General features: G+C 39.2%; 1 protein-coding gene across 3 annotated transcripts in view; it reads right to left on the reverse strand.

Moving 5' to 3' along the window:
• The window catches only part of kmt2ba (lysine (K)-specific methyltransferase 2Ba), a 29295-nt gene that overhangs the window by 4752 nt on the left and 5772 nt on the right, over positions 1 to 18771 (reverse strand). Inside the window, exons 3-29 of one of the 3 annotated variants that reach the window (XM_079590634.1) lie at positions 16719 to 18164; positions 16268 to 16452; positions 15438 to 15545; positions 15198 to 15354; positions 14004 to 14214; positions 13818 to 13870; positions 13245 to 13496; positions 11196 to 11290; positions 9594 to 9971; positions 7620 to 7733; positions 7345 to 7491; positions 7067 to 7159; positions 6844 to 6961; positions 6451 to 6564; positions 6182 to 6369; positions 5973 to 6071; positions 5597 to 5707; positions 5386 to 5462; positions 4719 to 4819; positions 4556 to 4638; positions 4343 to 4477; positions 4107 to 4265; positions 3908 to 4025; positions 3748 to 3826; positions 3311 to 3471; positions 3009 to 3164; positions 375 to 2814 (exon numbers count right to left, since the gene is read on the reverse strand). In XM_079590634.1, coding sequence (XP_079446760.1) covers positions 375 to 2814; positions 3009 to 3164; positions 3311 to 3471; positions 3748 to 3826; positions 3908 to 4025; positions 4107 to 4265; positions 4343 to 4477; positions 4556 to 4638; positions 4719 to 4819; positions 5386 to 5462; positions 5597 to 5707; positions 5973 to 6071; positions 6182 to 6369; positions 6451 to 6564; positions 6844 to 6961; positions 7067 to 7159; positions 7345 to 7491; positions 7620 to 7733; positions 9594 to 9971; positions 11196 to 11290; positions 13245 to 13496; positions 13818 to 13870; positions 14004 to 14214; positions 15198 to 15354; positions 15438 to 15545; positions 16268 to 16452; positions 16719 to 18164 — 7378 coding nt within the window. Of the gene's footprint in view, positions 1 to 374; positions 2815 to 3008; positions 3165 to 3310; positions 3472 to 3747; positions 3827 to 3907; positions 4026 to 4106; positions 4266 to 4342; positions 4478 to 4555; positions 4639 to 4718; positions 4820 to 5385; positions 5463 to 5596; positions 5708 to 5972; positions 6072 to 6181; positions 6370 to 6450; positions 6565 to 6843; positions 6962 to 7066; positions 7160 to 7344; positions 7492 to 7619; positions 7734 to 9593; positions 9972 to 11195; positions 11291 to 13244; positions 13497 to 13817; positions 13871 to 14003; positions 14215 to 15197; positions 15355 to 15437; positions 15546 to 16267; positions 16456 to 16718; positions 18165 to 18771 lie in introns of all 3 variants that reach the window. The other 2 variants (XM_079590635.1, XM_079590633.1) reach the window with 2 other exon arrangements.

Genomic DNA, 18771 nt, shown 5'->3' on the forward strand with positions numbered 1-18771 from the left:
AGATTATTATTACATGATGAAAATAAAAATAAATTAACAAGAACATCCAGTTGAGACGTTTAATATGACATTTTTATCGGTCTTGATGAATTAAGATTTGGTTTATGATCAGGTCCACCAGGCGGCTGTTGTTTTTGCACATGATAAGTCGCTTTTGTGCATTCATAGATGTTATTCAGTGTAATGCATGTATATGCAGAAAAACAGAAAATCTTTTTCACAGCATTTACTATAACCTTTTATGGCACAAAATGATAGCGTTACATGCTAAAAAACAGGAAATTCCCCTCCCAGATGCTAGGTCTCTAAAATAATCTAAACCTAAACCAACGATTAGATCATCCTGACCGATTTGACTAAATATTCGTCCCTACCTGCTGTGGTCATCCTGGGAACAAGGATCTATTTGATCCAAGAAGTCTGTCCTGCATCTTTTCACACCAATTCGATCAGTTAATGAAGACACTCTCTTGATCTTGACTGGAGGTCTGGAGTGGGACAAGATGTTGGGTTGAGTTCGAAGACGACACTCAGTAGATGACTCCTTCGATTCTGGAGGGAGGCGTTTATCAAGTTGGAGCTGAGAAGGGTTCGTGCCGACGGGATTTGCCATTTCGCGGTGACTTGCCATTGCTTTGTCGATTATGGCCTGGGCCATTTCCTTCCGCCCACCACCTTCAGATATCAAGTCAGCTCTTTCTATCGGCGGACTGATACCGTGCAATTGGCTTCCAGGATAACTCTGAGGAATCCTCCTGATAAGCACCTGGGTTGACGGTGCTGCTCCATTGCTGCTGCTGTAAGATATGATACGCGTTGGTCCGGTTTTGCCGAGACTAGTCTGAAGCTGCGGCACTGGTATCACCGTAACCTTAGGGAGGGGTCGCTGGAGAACATTTCTACTGTGGATTATCTTTGCAATCTGGCTGATTTGGCTATACGAGGGGGAATTAGCACTAGGTACTTGGTAGGTATTAGTCAGTGGGTTTTTCACTAGAATCTGTCCAGCACGGTTGACCAGAAGAACCTGAGGTGTAGAGGGTGTACCGGGCAAACACTGGAGCAGTGACTGTCCTGTCACTTGTTTTGGGGTGGCAATGCGTATGGCGATCGCACGACCCTTTGTGGCTTCCTTCGTCAGAGCTCCGAAACCATTTATTACAGCCGGGGCAGGAGCAAGCAGAGTTCCTTGCTGTGCAATGGAAAAGGTGGGAGAAGATGAGACAACACTAACGGGCATGGAGAGTGGCAGAGAGGTGGCAGTAGGCATGGCCATCTGGAGAGTTTTGGGTTGGGATCCAGGTTGTATAGTCACATAACGTCTTTTTGTCTGCATAGCTGGTGCAACAACATGAATTGTTCTAGTCCCACTCATTGGCATGGATGCTGCCAGGTTCTCAACAGGCAACAAACCTCTCATTAAAACAGATTCATCCTTGTTTATTGGTGAGGAATCACTTGTCGCCGCAGGACCAGCAGCATTTTCTGTCAAGTCCAAAACTCTGCCGTCAACAGCAGATATAAAATTCCCACTGGCGTCGTCCAAGAACACCTCTTGCGAGCTCTCTGTTGATTCATTCTCCATCAAGACTACTTCTTGGCTCGTCACAAGATCACCGCCTTTGTAAATGATGGGGGTTGTTACTTTCAATCCTTCTGTGTAGGATGCTTCCTGTTGGTTGGATATGTCAGCGCTAAGGTCAACAAGCAACTTTCCACTCTCTTGTAAAGTACTTATTTCCTGTTCTTCACAAACCTGGTCCAAGTTTTGAGTCTCTGGCTGAGCATTCTGATCAACAGAATCTGCTGTATGTGGATTCGCAATCGATGTTTGTGTGCAAACTAGCTGCCCGTCGCCAAGGGTTCTGCCGTTGTTTGGGCTAGTGAGTTTTAATGGCTCAGTATCCTGATTACAAAAACTACTCCCTACTTCCTGAGTATCATCATCTGTGTTGGCTTCACCTGTATCGCTCTCCGAGTCATTGTCAGCTCCATCCAGCTGCGAGATGGACCCTGAGTTAGAAAGGACAGCAAGACCAGCCTGTGTAGAGTCTTTGGCAGGCTCACGGACCACAACTGTGCGAGAGAAATTCAGATAATGGTCAGCTACATCATCATCTGTTTCCATCTGCATCTCTGAAGTCACAGGAGATGAAAGATCATTCCTGCCAGTGATGTATTTGCAGGCTCCTTCTTCCACATCTGCCTCACTACCTTGAGGGTCACAATCCAGAGCCACATTTTCATTGAGCAAAGCCTCATCAAATTCAAGCTTTGCGTTCAATACTGAGGCCAAAGCCACATCTGTGTCTGGATCAAAGTGCGCAGAAAGCAGTTCTTGATCCGACTTGTCAGATGTGGTGGGAATTCTGTGGCTTGGCGCACCTGCAGCCTCCTCTGGCTCTGACAAGGCAAAGAACTCCTGATCCACCTCGTCAGTTTTATGTATTGTGGCTGTGAAAGGCTGTTGAAGTCGTGAGGAGTGGCGGACAGATGAAGGTGCAGTCGAAGAGGGACTTCGGAGAGCTGCTTGTGGCGGAGAGGGTCCTGAGGTGATGCTAGATGGAGATAATGAAGGCGGCCTCCCTCTTCGTCGAGGTGAAGTGGTGCTCATAAGGTTCTCGGTTGCGCCAAGTGGTGAGACAGGGGGGCTGAATGAAAGTGACCTAGATGATCGCAGAGCCATCGGGCCCGAAAGTACCACAGGGGGAGGAGAGGCGTTTCGGCTACGTGTGGAAAGTCTCCTTGTTGCACGCCGTGTCTCATCAAGGTCACTGATGGTCAAAATGTGATGGGATGTGGAAACAGCATTTCCTGAGATGATAATACAACAACAAAAGATAAAGAAAAAATCAATCAATGCTTTTTAGTAGAATTAATCTATATTTATACAGAGTGAAGACTATGCAGTGTTGTTTTACATTTGAAATCATATTGAAATTTGATGTAATTTGATTTATTTGTTTAATAAATAAACAGAAAACTTAAAAATGATGGAAGAATCTTACCTGGGGATGGTAATGGTCTAAACATTCCTCCTGCTGGTCTCCTGTTGTGTGGATACCCAGGAGTCTTACCTGCGACCCCTGAGTCCTGTTTAGACTTGGAGGGGGTATTGGGAGGAAGCTCAGGTGAAAAAGACTCGCTGTCTGTGCCATCCTCATCTACGAGACAGAAATATGATTTTGAAAAATTAACACAAAGTACAAAGATTTTACACCATGCTGACCAAAAACTGTACATGCTCTAAATGAAATGCTTAAATGTTAAAAAACGATATGCATGTAGATAGATATACTTAAACACACACCATTGTGAACTTTTGGGCTGTGTACAATTGTGTGATTTTCTCCCTGGTCCACCAAGAAACAAGGAGTTTTGCACCGTGTTGAAGGTCGCACCTCTGTCACTTTACAAGTGTACTGGCATCGCCTGCGAGGGTCAACAGTGCTCCAATACCATCTAGAACATCTGAGACCAGATCAAACTATGAGTACAGATAACTATGGAAAAAGATAGTCCACAACAATTGCTTCTTAAAATAAACCTTCATAGAGGGTGAATGTGCAATCTGAAGCTGATACTAGTTTACGGTTAACAATCAAAGTTCTACTAAACACTTTAATGTTTTTTTAATAATTTGTTGGACAATAATTGTACTACAAAAGAAATTATGTGACCAATGCTTTGATAACTGATCATCACCAGTATCAAATGAAAGCTGAGTGATTTTAAACTGTTACTTACTGGTAACCAACTGGATACAATTTTCCAGAACTTGCAGACAGCTCCGTCAGAACACCAAGTTTTTGAATGTGTAGAGACCCTGCATGGGTACATCATGAATTTTTTTTAATTCTATCTTAAACGCAAAAAAAAAAAAAAAAAAAAGGACCTGCTTACTCACCAATCATCACATTTACAGACTCTGACTCCAAGCCTGTTAGAAACTTCCTACGCAGACTGATTCCATCAAAATCAACATAGACCCTTCTGAGAACTTCAAACCCATTGCCTTGTTCAATCTACAAAAAGAAAAGCTTGTTTACATTCTTCTCACTTCAATTATACAGTAACTGTAAAACAGTTTTGCTAAACATACAAACCTTGTTGTCTATAAGATCACGGTGTTTGTAACAGTAGACTTTCTTATCACACTGGAAGACACAGTTGCTGGCACGAGCACACATGAAGTGGTAGTTACTCTGACACGAGGTGAGACAACAACCCACAGTCGCCCCTGTTTGGCCACAACTTTCACAGCGCTGAAAAAAAGGTGCATTTAATAATATTTCTACATTTTATTCTACATATACACTATTCTTTGTCAGTTGATACTTACCATAAAGCGGCCCCTGGCGACAGCACTGTGAACATGCAGCAAAGCTCCTTTAACGTCCTGCACTTCCGCCGACCACATGCAGCAGTTCACATGAGCCCATTCATTCTGTCCAATATTCAGCAGCCTACCAGCATCCTACACATACAATACAACTCAACTGAGTCCAACTGAATACTCAACCCAGAACACAAAACTGCTCGAGGTTTCACCTACATTCGGTTTGGCATCTCCATGTTGCTGACAGAGGGAGCACTGTCTTTCATCCATGAAAGACTGAGTTTTCACATTCTGCAGATCTGTGGTTCATGGACAAAATTAACAAAACAAGATACAAACAAGATGATGTCCCATAAAGATAAAAACACAACGTGCTTACCTTGAGATTTTGAGTAAGAGTTTTCTGGGTTCTGCTCTTTGAGCCATTGTGCATAACTGTGTTCATTGCTGGGGGGAATTACAGCTTCAGGAAGCATACCACTATGAAACAAAAGGGACAAAATGAACATTCACTTAAAAACATCACAAATAGAAAAACCTGAATACATGCAGCAAAGTGGTTCTCAACAAATTTCCAAAGGGGCCTCAAGAAGACTTAAAATAAGACAAAACAAGCATGACAAAGAGCTAAAACAACTAAAAAATAAGGACTTTTCATATTATTTGGTTATATTTATAACGAATATACATAATTTTTTGGGTAGAAATTGTGAACGGAGGTGAGGGGGTTGTTGTTTCAAGTCAAAAAGATTGAGATCTACTGATTACCCATTTAATTTGCTCAAAGTTTTATACTGACTTTAAGGAAATATGAATCATTAAACACAAACACTGTCAATCATTAAACTGTTGCAAAAACACAAGCTTAACATTTCTGTAAACCCATAAGAACAACTGTCTAATAAACTCAGACTGTGGTAAACACATTTTTGCTGGTTAAAATCTGAGATCTGACTCAAAGTTAAATTGGATGGTAATCGACAGTCTACAGAGCAACATGTTGTTTAACCCGAAATACTTTATTGCTTTAAAAATAAGGTTCATACCGTGGAAATTCTTGCATGTGAGAGTTCCATGTTTTGGGGTCCTGACTGTTGAACCAGTTAAATACTTGTTCTACTAGCTACAAAGACAGAACAAAGAGAAAATATGCACCAAAATGAACTACAGTCTGCAAATATCACTCATAAAATATGCATCGCTTTAAAATGTTCAATAACAGCTGAACTGAACACCTGCAGCTATTGTAAACATTACCTTTATGTAATACAACTTGGCTTGGCTTGTGGGCCTTTGCTCCACTGGAAGATATTCTTCTTTTCTCAGCCTTTCCACCAACACCATCACCACATCCTCATGAAATGCTTTCTGAAAGGACAGAGTAATCAGCATTTAGTTACCATTTTAAACGTATTTAACTTCTACCAAATCTCTAAACTGTGATTTCCAACTTAAATATATTGATAGACTGACTAATTCAATGGTTCTTCTCCAAATGCATAGGAAATATTTAGATTGAATGTAAATTATATATAGTATTGGATTATTAAGGATAAAGAAAGTTAGTTTCCACACAATTCTTCTTGAAAAAATCTTTGTTGTCAACTTGTTTCACATGTATAAAAGATCTCACCAGTGAAGTGTACAGGTCATTCTCCAGCTTCTTCTCTATAGGATGTAAACAACAGCCTGGCTGTTTCTTTACAACCTCAAAATCTGGACAGGCCTCACACTGTTCAGATACACACATAAAACACATTTGATTCACCTAGACACTACAGGAGGGTGAACAGATAAATCATTCAAACTAAATTCTCAGCACAGAGACTGCTCAAACCTCACCTGCGCACATACAAGGAGGTGACAGATGTTCAGAGAGCTCCTCAATCCATCCATGATCTTATCTAGACCGTTCCTCAAAACGACCTGCACGACGTCCTGCCAGCCGCTGCGGAATCTCTTACTGCAGGGAGCACAGGAAAACACCAGGCTCTTCCCCCGCAGACGACAAAGGATCTCATACAGATCATCTGAAGATGAAAAAGACAGGAAGGAAATACAGGACAGAGTACTGTGAGTAAGATCAGCAAGGCGTTGAAAATGGATCTTACCTGTGAGCCCCTCACATTTGGGATGGACCCAGTGTGCACATCGGGCACACTGCATCATGCTGCTGTCAAACTCATGCTCCTCAAAGCACTTCAGACACACAGTGCAGAAGTTCCCTGAGAAAACACACTCAACAAATTACAACAATGCAAAATTCTTAGACAATCACGCAAAACCATTAGTTAAACGAACAAACAAACATTACCTTTTAATATAAACAATTTGCATTTTTTATGCAAGTAATATCAAATTAACTGAATTAATATAATTAAATGAAAATAAGCAATGAAATCACATTATTTCATTAATATAAAAAAAATATTTAATTTAAAGGCGCAGAAACTTTAATGTTTCAGACTAAACTAGAATCTGACTAGACGTTTGCATTGTCAAACCTTTGCTATGGAGTTTGCTACAGTCAGGGCAGAGGTCCAGCTCACTGTTCCAGGACAAGTCCGAGGACTTCCCAGGAGTCACACCGCAGCTCTTACACCTGATACACAGCATACAAATCTGCAAAGAAACAAAGCAGACTTCATTGATGGCCTTATCACTGTATGATTAATTAAAACGCAATGTCTGTCAAACTACGTGAAAATTAGAATGCTAATAACTCACCCAAGAGGTGTTCATTTTTACAGATTTGGGATATGTGGGTCCTAAACAGGATGGATGGTAGCAGTACATGCATCTCTTGCACTGCAAAACTGGCTAAATGAGGAAGAACAAAATATGATTTGTTGTCAAATATATGTACTTGCATGGCTCCTTCAATGTGCGTTTACAATATTTTCCTCTTCTGCAATGTGAAAACTATAGGTCTGATTAATTAGAAAACTAACAACAACACCTCCATGACTATTCTGTATTAGTAATAAATTAAAAGTGTAATGCACCTTTGCTTGCTTGCTCTTCCGGCCACAAACATGGCAGAACTTGCAGCGTCTGCAGCACCAGTTCTCCTTGTTCTCCTCCTTTGGGCAGTCGTCTGGTGACAGGCAGAAACGGTGAAAAGGCTCACAGCACATCTGACAGTAGATCATCTGGTAAAAAGATCAATCAAACTCAAAATTAGATATGGGCCAACTTTTATTCTTCAGCAAATAATGACATTTTGCTGTAGTACTGAGTTATGATTGAAGAATATGGATGATGACTCTGTGGATCTTACATCATGTTGGCCATTGCTGGCACAGAGCAGACACACAGACTGGGGCATGATGGGAACTGAAGTGAGAATACTTAATCCTCCCATCAACCACACATTCTGGATGTTACAGTCCTCCTGCATAAATTAAGATTAAAATGTTGTTAACAAATTAAAGAGGCAGCAAAATAAAAACTTTTGAGATCCACTTTTGGGAATTAAAAACAGACCTCTTAACATCTTTTTTTTTCTAATTAAATTAATGAAGTGGGAAAAAGGTGTTATTGTCACAAAAAACGTCTAGAACACCGAAGTGGCAACCGACTTTCACAATGAGGGCGGGGTTTTACTTTTGCGCACCTCCTCTCCATCCCTCGCTAACAGCAGACTGACGGTTGGAGAGAAGAAAAGGATATTCAACACAAGCTGTCAAACTGACGTCATCAGAGAAGGAACGGCAAAATCGATCAAAGGATCACCCCAAAACTATAAATTTAACAACTTACATTTTTACAAATATTTTAAATAAGAACTTATTTACTATTAGGATTTCAAAAACCGGTTTAATATATATATATTAGGGATGCACGATATATCGACCACATATCAACATATCGGCCAATAAATGGTCATTTTTGATGTTCTCGTTATCAATCTGATAAGAAAATTAGGCCGATATATCAAAGCCGATAGATAATAGATTATTTACTTCAGTTGATAGATGCACGCTGTTTGCCATGGTGGTTTTGAATGATTGGAATCACTTAGAAAAGGAAGATACAGTTAAGTGCAACATGTGAAGCACAAATCTGTCACACAGGCATCATAACATTATAATAAGAACACCCCTGTAAAAGAATGTTGCGAATTCTTGTTCACCAGTGTCATATATATGCCATTATAATGAGAACACTATTGTAATAAAATGTTGTGAATTCTCTGAGTTTAGTTGTTGTGTTCCAGCGCGTTGTTGTTGTGGAAATAGCACGTACAGAACAGGGATTACATTCTGACCAGCACAAGTTCGCTTGCGCATTCATGTCATTTTGTGCAGATATAAGTTGTAATATTGAGTTTGTGTAATATAAATATCTGATTAATCTCATATAGGATGCGTTTCGTTGATTTAAACTAGTGGTCGACCAATACGTTTTTCTGACTGGCTGATGTGTTGGAAATGGGACTTTTATTTTGACGGGCGGCGCTGAACACCAGCGCCTGAGAAGAGAACGGCAGCGCGCGCCTGATCCTCAGATTCTCCATCTTCATTTACGATCTCTCTCTGTCATTCATATCTAATACTTTGTTAGACAGAACTGGTCAACAAAGAAAGTAAACGGTATGCAAAAAAGTAAAACATTGCTTTTATATTATTTGTAACAGAAAAGGCAAACAATCAGGCTAAAATACTTAATTTACCGTCAATACTCAACAAATGCGCATCTACATAATTTAAACAAATCTCTGAATATCTAATAAACATTTAATTTCACAAACCTTGCAGATTTTATTGAATCCAGCTGAGATATCTTGTGTAGTGTGTGCATTTGTAGCCGTGCGAAGTGAGTTAATGCGAACAGAAGATCAGCTTCACAGGAGATGCAATCGAAAAACTTTACTTTATTCCTTAATTTTAAAATATGCTGTTATATCCAGTTGCCTACTGTCATATTCATATATTTTAATTTTCACTGTGCTGTATGTAAAATTAGCATTACCTTGTCTTTATTTGAAAAAATATGATTACCAGTGTAAGAGGAGAGAATATACAGTTTGTAGAGTAAAAAAAAATATTACATCTATGGAGAGTCCCCACAAAGATAGCGAACCAGACATGAGTGTGTGTGTTTAAAAAAGTTTATTTCAATATTTTATTATTTTTTGTTTTATTTTTGGTGATTTGAATAAACAATCTACATTCATCTAAAACACCCCCCCAAAAAAACAGAGCTTTTGGTTTCATAGAAAACTCATATCACTAGAAATCTCAGCTCTGACCTTGAAGTCCACGCGAATCTTGTTCATCGTCCGCTGTGACAACTTGCCTCTCTGGGTGCAGCCATTGGCCAGCGGAGTCAGGACAGTAGAAGGCGTGTGCTCCGCCGAACTCTGAGAATGAGTAAGAGAGGAGCAATGAAAAAAAGCTTGCTCCTCTTCCACCACCTCGCACATCACTTCCTGTGACTTTGTGGTGTCCGGGATTGCTACGCCCAACAAGGCCGCTTGTACAACACTGGCCGGTAGCCTTTCCAGCCGCAACAGCAGCTTGCGCTCAGGCTTGAGAGAGGGACTTCCTGTGGGGGTGAAGGGATGGTGGGGTGGTGCTGGAGGGTCCAATGATGATAATGATGATGATGAAGATGGTTCAAGAGGCTCCTGTGTAAACGTCAAACACACCAAGAGAATTGGGGGAATACGAGGGGACCAGGGTTATAGTGGATACAAGCAGGAAAAAGAATTGATTAAAAACTTGGAGGGAGGAGGACTGTCACCAAGCAGAGCATGAGAGGAAATGAGGAGCATGAGAGAGAAGAGGAAAGTACCCATCGCCATCAGATGTAGATGTAACAAAGGCAAGAGTACTACTAGTCCAACAGTGTCCTCCTAACCAGGCAGAACATTATAAATGGGTATTGATTACTTTGTTGAGTTGAGGCAACCACAAAAAGCAATATGTAACAAGAAATTTTTGTTACATGTTTGGGTTTTAATTTATCTCGCTGAGAAGGCAATGACAGAAAAATGACTTGTCGTGTAACACCTGGTTAGGACACGCTGTTATGCTGTAGCTGTGGAGAGACGGAAAGAACTGCATCCAAGAAAAGGGCAAAAGCAGTTTAATTTTAAAGAGAGAAAGACATAAGATAATTCCCAAATGCATTCAATTAGACAGTTAAAGAGGATAACATTTTATTTCAGAGGTGATTCAGGAATTGGATTGAGCTAAGTGATAGGCCAAAATAAGGCTACACAATTAATCAAAACAAAACCAAAATCGCAATATGGCTAAGTGAGATTATGAAATGGCAAAGGCTGTGATTTAATTAAATTAATATATGCGTGGTTCAGTAAATTTTGCTCCACACAAACACATCTCCGCATCTGAGTTTGGGTCACTTATAACGTGCATTTTTGAATCCAATGTGCAAACCAATCAAATAAAATCTAGATTTTAATTCTAAACTTTAGTTTTTTCTTAAATACTCAATTTGTTTTATTTTACAATGAAATATAACAATAGTAGTTCATATTTTCATTTAGTAGAAGAAATAATAATATTAGCTATTATTATTATTATTATAATATTGACAAATCACATTTTTGGCCAATCTGCAAACAGCCACAGCAAGCTGGAGCTTGTTCACAATAAAAAATAAAAATAAAGGATTCCCATAAAATTGTGTAGCCCTAGACCAAAATATATCTTCCAGGGCTGCGTTTCTCAAAAGCATTGTGAGCCAAGTTTATTGTAGAGACCATCGGTGGCAGTGGTTTTACAATCTACTTAGGCTTACAACACTTTTGGGAAACTAAGCCAAGGTTGATTAATTGTCAAATTATCCATTTTGAGATCATCAAAATGACAATGAGTTACTGTACCTTATTAATTCTGCGTTGGGCCCAAAATGCTCTATAAAGCCCTTGTCTTTTCTGCTTTGTTGCTTCTTCTGGAGCAGTTACAGAGGTAGCCATGTCTGGAAAGAAATTCAAAGTATTGGTTAAGTCTCAGAGACACTGGTTTCACAGAATTAAAAAAAATTTGTGGGGGTGTCCCAATCTTAAAATGAGGGGGCCGCAATATATGCAGGCTAGGATGTTCATTTTGGGGGTTTCCCCTGAATTATTAGAATTAAATTAGAATGGATAAGTGTCTGTGAGCCATTAAAAATACCAACATTTGTTGTTCAGTTTTACATGTGCAAATAGCAGCATAAACAACAAATCATTAAGATTCATACATCGTCACATCACGCACATGCAACGCTTCTGTGAAAAAGAAAAACAGAATATATATATGTATATAAAATGAATAAATATAAATTAAATACAGATTAACAAAACGAAAAGAAAAAAAGAAAAAAACGTAACAAGTAGTAGCCTATATGCTGAGTTGATTCATTTTTGTGATGCGCACAACTTCAGGTACACAGCACACCCTGTTTTTCTTTATTTTACAAAAGCACAATGTTTTGTTTTTATTGTGAGTGTAAAGTTCAGTTTCTAATGATGTCTTACTCTTATCTGTATGACCATAATGGACGGAGTATTTTAAGGTGTTTTCGCTGTTATAATGAGACAAAATCATTTGGCATTGTGTCGATTTGTGTCGTTGAAGTGTCACTACTACAGTCCAGTGATGAAATATGAATGTCCTGGAAATGGGAAACCTCTGGTGTCGCTTCACTCGCTGTCTCGTGGAAAGGTGAAGCAGGTTCAGATACAGATTAGTCTTCAACGCCCGAGACTTGCAGCTCCTGATTACAGCACTCACATTCTCCACCTTCATTAGTTTATGGTCTCGGTTTAATAGTCATATCTAATAGGTTATTAGATAGAACGGTTTTGGTAAATGGTACGCAAAAAAGTATAGCGTTTGCATTTATATTATTAGTTACAGAAATGCAAACACTAGAATACTTTCTCATTTACCGTCAAGATTAAGTACGGAAAAATACGCATTTATTTCATTAAAACAACTCTTTGAATATCTAATAAACATTTATTTTCACAAACCTTGCAGATTTAATGGAATCCAGCTGTGAGATCTTCTGAAGTGTGCATTTGTAGCCTGCATGATCGTGTGTTACCCTGTGCGTGACGGTCTTTCCGTGTGAAAAAGTGATCCAGCTGTTCAGCTTCACCGGAAACGTGATTGAAAAACTTTAAATCCTTGATTTTAAAATATGCTGTGTTATAACCAATGTGTTAAGCTGTAGAACCGATACAATTTCACTGTGTGCTGTATGAAAAAATAGTATTACCTTGTCTTTAAAAAAAAAAAGATTACTGAGTGCCCTATTACAGTGTTTACTTCCACTTTATTCATACGTTTATATATTTTTAAACAATAACTATTTCTGAAAAGTACTGTACCGGTACTGGATTGCAGATTAAAGAAGTTGCCATCTAAAGTATAAGCATGTTTATTTTTTTAATTAATTTTCTTATTTATCATTTCTAATTAATTAAATATTATTATTTATTTAACATATCGGCCACCCTGCTCTCTGAGATATCGGCATCGGCCATCAAAAAAACATTATCGGCCGACAACTAAATGTAGCAACTTTATCTCCTTCTCGTGAAGGAGAACTTTATCTCCTTCATATTTTCCGTGATTTCTTGAAAAAGCGCAATATTGAACTTTGTGCATCCGTCATTGTCACCGCATGCTAATGAACTTTCACGTGCAAAGAAAATGAAAGCGTAAGTGACGAACAACATGTTAATCAAACCAATATGTTTGAAAACAGCGTTGCATTTTATCGCACAACACTGGTCAATCTATCAATAAGGAACAAATCAACAATTCCTTATTTTTTTTAGGCAGGCCCCCTCGTGGCTACACTACTGCTCTTAAGACAAACAGAGTGAAACAAAGAGCTGTTCCTGTGTATATTTGCGAAAGGGTTGACATGAAACTCATACCACTGGATTGAGTCTTTTGGGTTCCGCTGGCCTTTGTCTTCTCTGAGCTGACACTCTTTGTCTCTGTGTCAGAGTCGTCATACCCCAGCATTTTTCTGTAGGACCGAGGGGTGACGTGTCGTCTGGGCTGCCTCCTGGTGGGGCTGAACTGGGCTTGTCCTCCTCCATCATCTCCCCCTTCCTCCTCGTTTTCTTCTTCGCTGCTGTTCATGCCAGAGGCCGCTGATGGCCGCCGCCGCCGCTTCATCTGGACTGCGCCAAAGAGAGGTGGTCAAATAAAATGATCAAATCTGTACGGATAACCAACAGGCCAGGGCTGAGTTTCCCAAAAAGTCCAAGTAGATCATAGAACCACTGCCACCAATGGTCTCTACGATGAACCCAGCTAACAATGCTTTTGGGAAACACAGCCCAGAGCTTTAATTCCAACTTTGTCTGCTAAAGTTGTTGGGAACCATTATTTTTAACTGTAATATTTGAAACATTTATTATATTTGCATTGGCAAGTGGCAATTGACTGTAAATACCAGGTCATTAAAAAGGATTTAAATTTTAAAGAGGCAAGTAGAGTACCTTTGTTAAATCGTCTCGTTTTGTTCTGCTCAATCAGCGAACACTTCTTTAAGCTGTTGAAAAATTACAAAAACAAGTCCACAAATAGGATCAAAAAAGAAGAAATGTATGATATGACTTCTTTAAACCCCGGGAAAGGTTGGCTGCCATGTAATACCTTGTAATTAACATTATTTGGACACTTACACACAGCTCTGCCGTTTCTTGTTGGGTCCTCCAAATTTGGGCTTGTCCAGACAGAACACGCACCTCCCGCAGTCCTCCACCCGATTGCAGCCCTTGCAGTGCAAGCAGCGCTTTAGCCGATAGCCAAAAGCAGTGCTTTCATACTTGCGTCTAAATGTCGGCTTTGGCTCAACAGATTCTTCACTCTCTGGTTCTGAGTGAGATGCAACATCTTGAAGAGCCAGAAGGGGCCGGTGGAAGAGGGAGACAGAGGCAAAAGAAAGCATCTAACATAAGAATAAGGGCATTTTGGGAATGTCAAGGTTTGGTTTGCTAAGAAATGAAGGGAACACCACCTAGATATAATGGTGAACTGCTGCCACAAGTAGGCATTACAATTATTTCAGACATTGCAATGACGGAGCACTTTAAATTGCACTCACAAATTAGCATTCAAATACGAGGATTTCAAACAAATAAAGAAATACCATAATGCAAATATTTGTGTTTCTATTTTTATGTTTTTTTTTTTGTTTGTTTTTTTGTGCAGTAGTGCATTATGTGAGTTTTTCAAATGACCTCAGGTCATCTCATGTGGTGTTTTGAATACAATCCACGACTCAGTTTGCATATATTGTGCATTATGAATGCAACACACTCTAGGATCATTTTATTTTCACATTCACGTAATTACAAAACTTCTAGCCATTACATGTTCCCATATCCAGAAAGGATGAGAATATTCAGCTAAACAGAGCTAAAAAGAGTTTAATGCAAAATTACACTATTACTACATGTAATTTTACTAAATTAAATTAATAAACATTCTAATATCCTGGTGGGCTGGGTTTCAAAAAGAATAGTGTAAATGTAAAGTAGTCCAAATAGAGATACTTTTAGGAATAGCACATTAAATATAAAATAAATATTTATATATTTTAGAATACCTATATTTACATTTCATTATTATATTAATCATATTTAAAATCATTCTACATTACCGTATATACAACTTGCTTACAAAGCTTTAAAGGAAATCATACATTTTATGCATTCAAGCCCACAATTACGAGCTGAACTTGTATTACAATTACACTGCAACTAACATGACATAATACACAATTTACAGGCCAAAAGAGCCCATTTATCTCCATGATATTAGCAAATGTCACTTATAACGGATGCGGACAGAATGAGCAAAGGAGAGGTGTGTACCCTCTTCGGCAGGTGAAGCAGTGATCCCCTCTCTCTCATGCAGAGGAAGGGCGCTGAGCCTGGGAATGTCATCGGGAACCATGGCACGTGGCTGTCCCAGTGCCACCGCTGCTGCTCGACACACATGCTTTATCCGTGGACCACCGATCACTTGCTCCTACAGAGTTTTTAAAAAAGCACATCGTTAAACTCACAATCCGATGATAAATCTGCAAAGCAATATTTTTCACTGAAGCATACTTGTGGAGCCCCCTCAGGGTTAGCTGGGACTACTCGCTTGCCCCTCTTTCTTCCTCTCTGCATGCCCGTGGCTGATCCATCTCTTACTCTCACAGAGCCAGACAGAAGCTGTAGAGTATAAACATCACTGTTTGTTTAATTACACATATTTAAAAGATATTACAGACTTATATATTGTTTTATCAAAATATAATTTGCCATTCAAAAACATTGTTAATACTAAGGTTTCCAAAGGTGATAAAAAATATGAATACTCTAGTTTTGAGTCTAAGTTTTTTTATGTTTCTTTTTTTCAAAGAAATCTCTTTTGGTCACCAAGGCTGCATTTACAGTCGAATATAGTAAAAACAGCCATGTTGTGAAATAATACATTTTAAAATGTTATTTATTCCTGTTATTAAAAAACGTTCAGCAGCTATGTTTCCATCTGCCTATTTTTATGCACATTTCTAGCATATTGCATTTAAAAATGCTGGATGGAAATGCCAATATGCGTATGAATTCTAAAAAACGTATGTGCTCAATTGAGGCGGACAAATTTATCCAATAAGACGACAAGCGCATAAAAGCTTTGTAACATTATAAAAGTCTTTACCGTCACTTTTCATCAATTTAATGTCTGTGCTAAACAAAAAGTATAAATTTCTTTAGAAAAAAAAAAAAAATTTGAACGATTATGTATACAGTGACCCTCCAAATTATTCTTCGTAAATTAAGTTAACACATTGCGTTTACCCAGCTTATGAATAGTCAGAACTTGTCAGACACAGTGCCTTATAAAAATGCAACACACCACTGTTTGCAGTCATAAAATTGTTAAACATTCTGACCTGAGCTGATTTGAGCTGTTTCTGCTGGTCGATTTTAATCAGCTGGACTCTGGCTCTCTTCAGCAGGTGGAACATCCTCCTATTGGCACCCGAAAGACTCATTCTGTGGGTGTTCCCACCTTGCTCCAACATCATCTGGGTATTTTGTGCACTCGTTTCAGTGGTCCCCTCAAGGTTAGAAGTCTCTACTGAAGGAATTAAGGAATTTGCCTCAAGGTTAATGGGAGAACAAAAGAACAGACCAATTGTTATGTATTTTATGTACACAAATCTTATTAGAATTACAAAGTGGGTGTCATCTTTAATATTTTATATTAATTATGGTATTACTTGTTTTCATGTAAATTATTTGGTGCTAACTATAATGTAGTTTTTATAAGCACCTTGGTATACAAATAAGGTTTATTATTCTTATTATGTGTGGCATAATACTTGACCGCAAAAACCCTACCGTTCTCCTTAGCAGGTCCTTCTGCCAAAGACCCCAAAGGCGTCTGATCCGAATGTTCCCCAACACGTATGGTTACTTTTGGCACCACCCCTGGAGAATACATGTCCTGCAATTTGAGATCAGACTTCCTTTCCTGCATATCACGGGTCCCTCCCTCTGCACGTTCCTCTGCTAGCCTGGAGCTCGAACTGGCCATCCGCTGCATCCTTCGTTTAGCCAGACATGCGGTGAGCTTCTTCAACTTCCAGTATATCTTATACTGGTCCGTGGATTGGCCGGGTCTCCCACCCCTCCCGCGAGGACCACCAGAAGGCTTTGAGGAACTCAAAACAGGCTTGACTCCTTGAGATTGCCCCTTTTCTGAAACCCTTTTTTCATCATTGTTTGGGATCAGCGGTTCTTGTGCGGTCTTCAGCCTGCTTCCGGAATTGAGGGTTTGGAGATCTATATTCGGTTTGCCGAGATCCATTGGGATTTCAGAAAGAGCTGGTTTCTTTGGGGAACCTCGTTCTGGGAGAGCAGACATGCGCTCATCATCCATGAACCTCTTTGGGATCTTGATGACGCGGGAAGAACGAGCGCTAAGAATTGGTCTGGCGGAGTGTTTAGGTTGTTCAGCTTGGACTCCAGATTTGGACCTCTCCATCTCTCCAAGTGGCTGTTCCTGTCCCTCCACCCGTTGCAGCACATGTGTAGAGCCTGGCTCTGCGCAAACAAGTCGCTTTCTCTTTCTAGGCATGCTAGAGGTCTGCGCTTGACTGTCAGGTACTTTGCGGGCCACTTTCTTTTGAATTAAAGTTCGACGGCCAAATATACTCTTTCGTCGCCTTACAAAAGGCTTATTTTTGGAAGAACTTAATGAACTGTCACTTAAAGATGCTCCTGCACCTCCGCCAAGGGATTCAAGAGGCTCCTCGTCTGCTTCTGTCCTTCTTCCCCTTCTCTGTTTGCCCATTGGTTTTGAGGATACAGCACCTGCTTGATCACTACCAGCTATTTTTTTTGTCCTGTTCCTGTTGGTCTTAGCATTTTCTGCTGAAGCTCTTTGGCCTTTGGTGTCTTTTACTCTGGAGGCTCGCTCTTTACCTTTAACCAGTGTTAAAGTCCACACTAATTTGTCCTGCCTTCTCCTGCTTTGTGCTGCACTGGAACCACGTCTTTGGGACCTCCCAGTGATCTCCTCCTCTACCCCATTTTCAGTCTGCAAGGAGGCCAATGGTCCCGCTTTCTGGTTTCTGAGTACCCTGCCATTTCTCTTACTTGAGCTGCCCCGTTTCAGATGTCCATCTTCATCCACAGATGGCCTTTTTGCTTGTGTCGTTTCTTTTTTGGTCATCTTTTTGGCTGCCATTTTAATAACCAATTTGGGCCTCACAGATTTTTGGTCAGTTCTGGATAACCTTCTGCCTTTCAAGTTAGGTTTGTCCAATAATGATGATTTTATATCTAATGCAAGAAAAAAATTAACATTTTATCATTCATTAAAAAAAAAGATAATAAACCTAGAAATACAGGCACAAGTTCAATATTAATATTATACATCCTTTGTGTAGAAAGTATTTTATTGAATTTTTATTTATTATTTTATTATATTCTAAATAAACACACTAACATAAAATGCTAGAAAAAATATTGAATGCATGAAAAGATTCATTTAAATTCAAGATATACTTAAAATGAGCATAGGGTAATCCAAATATGTAAAAATATGTAGAAATTAATGCACATTTAAATATAAATAAAAAAATCACTTATAACTGATTAGACATGCTGATATACAGCAATACGATATATCACGATACTGAACGTGCACAGTACTGTTATCGTGAGCACTTTAAAATTAAAGTTTAAAAAACTGAAAAAGTATTTATTACTAATTATTCTGATTTTTAGAATGCATTCCAAGAATACTTTTCCATCAACTGGTTAAAATTTACAACACTGCCTTATGCTGCATCAAAGAGACATGCACACACTGATGTAAACAATGCAGCCGTTACACTGGTTAAAAAAAAGCAGCTACGCTACTTTCTGTTTCTGAACAGTATTTAAA

The sequence above is a fragment of the Phoxinus phoxinus genome (assembly GCF_949152265.1).
Source record: "Phoxinus phoxinus genome assembly, chromosome: 19".
Taxonomy (NCBI): domain Eukaryota; kingdom Metazoa; phylum Chordata; class Actinopteri; order Cypriniformes; family Leuciscidae; genus Phoxinus; species Phoxinus phoxinus.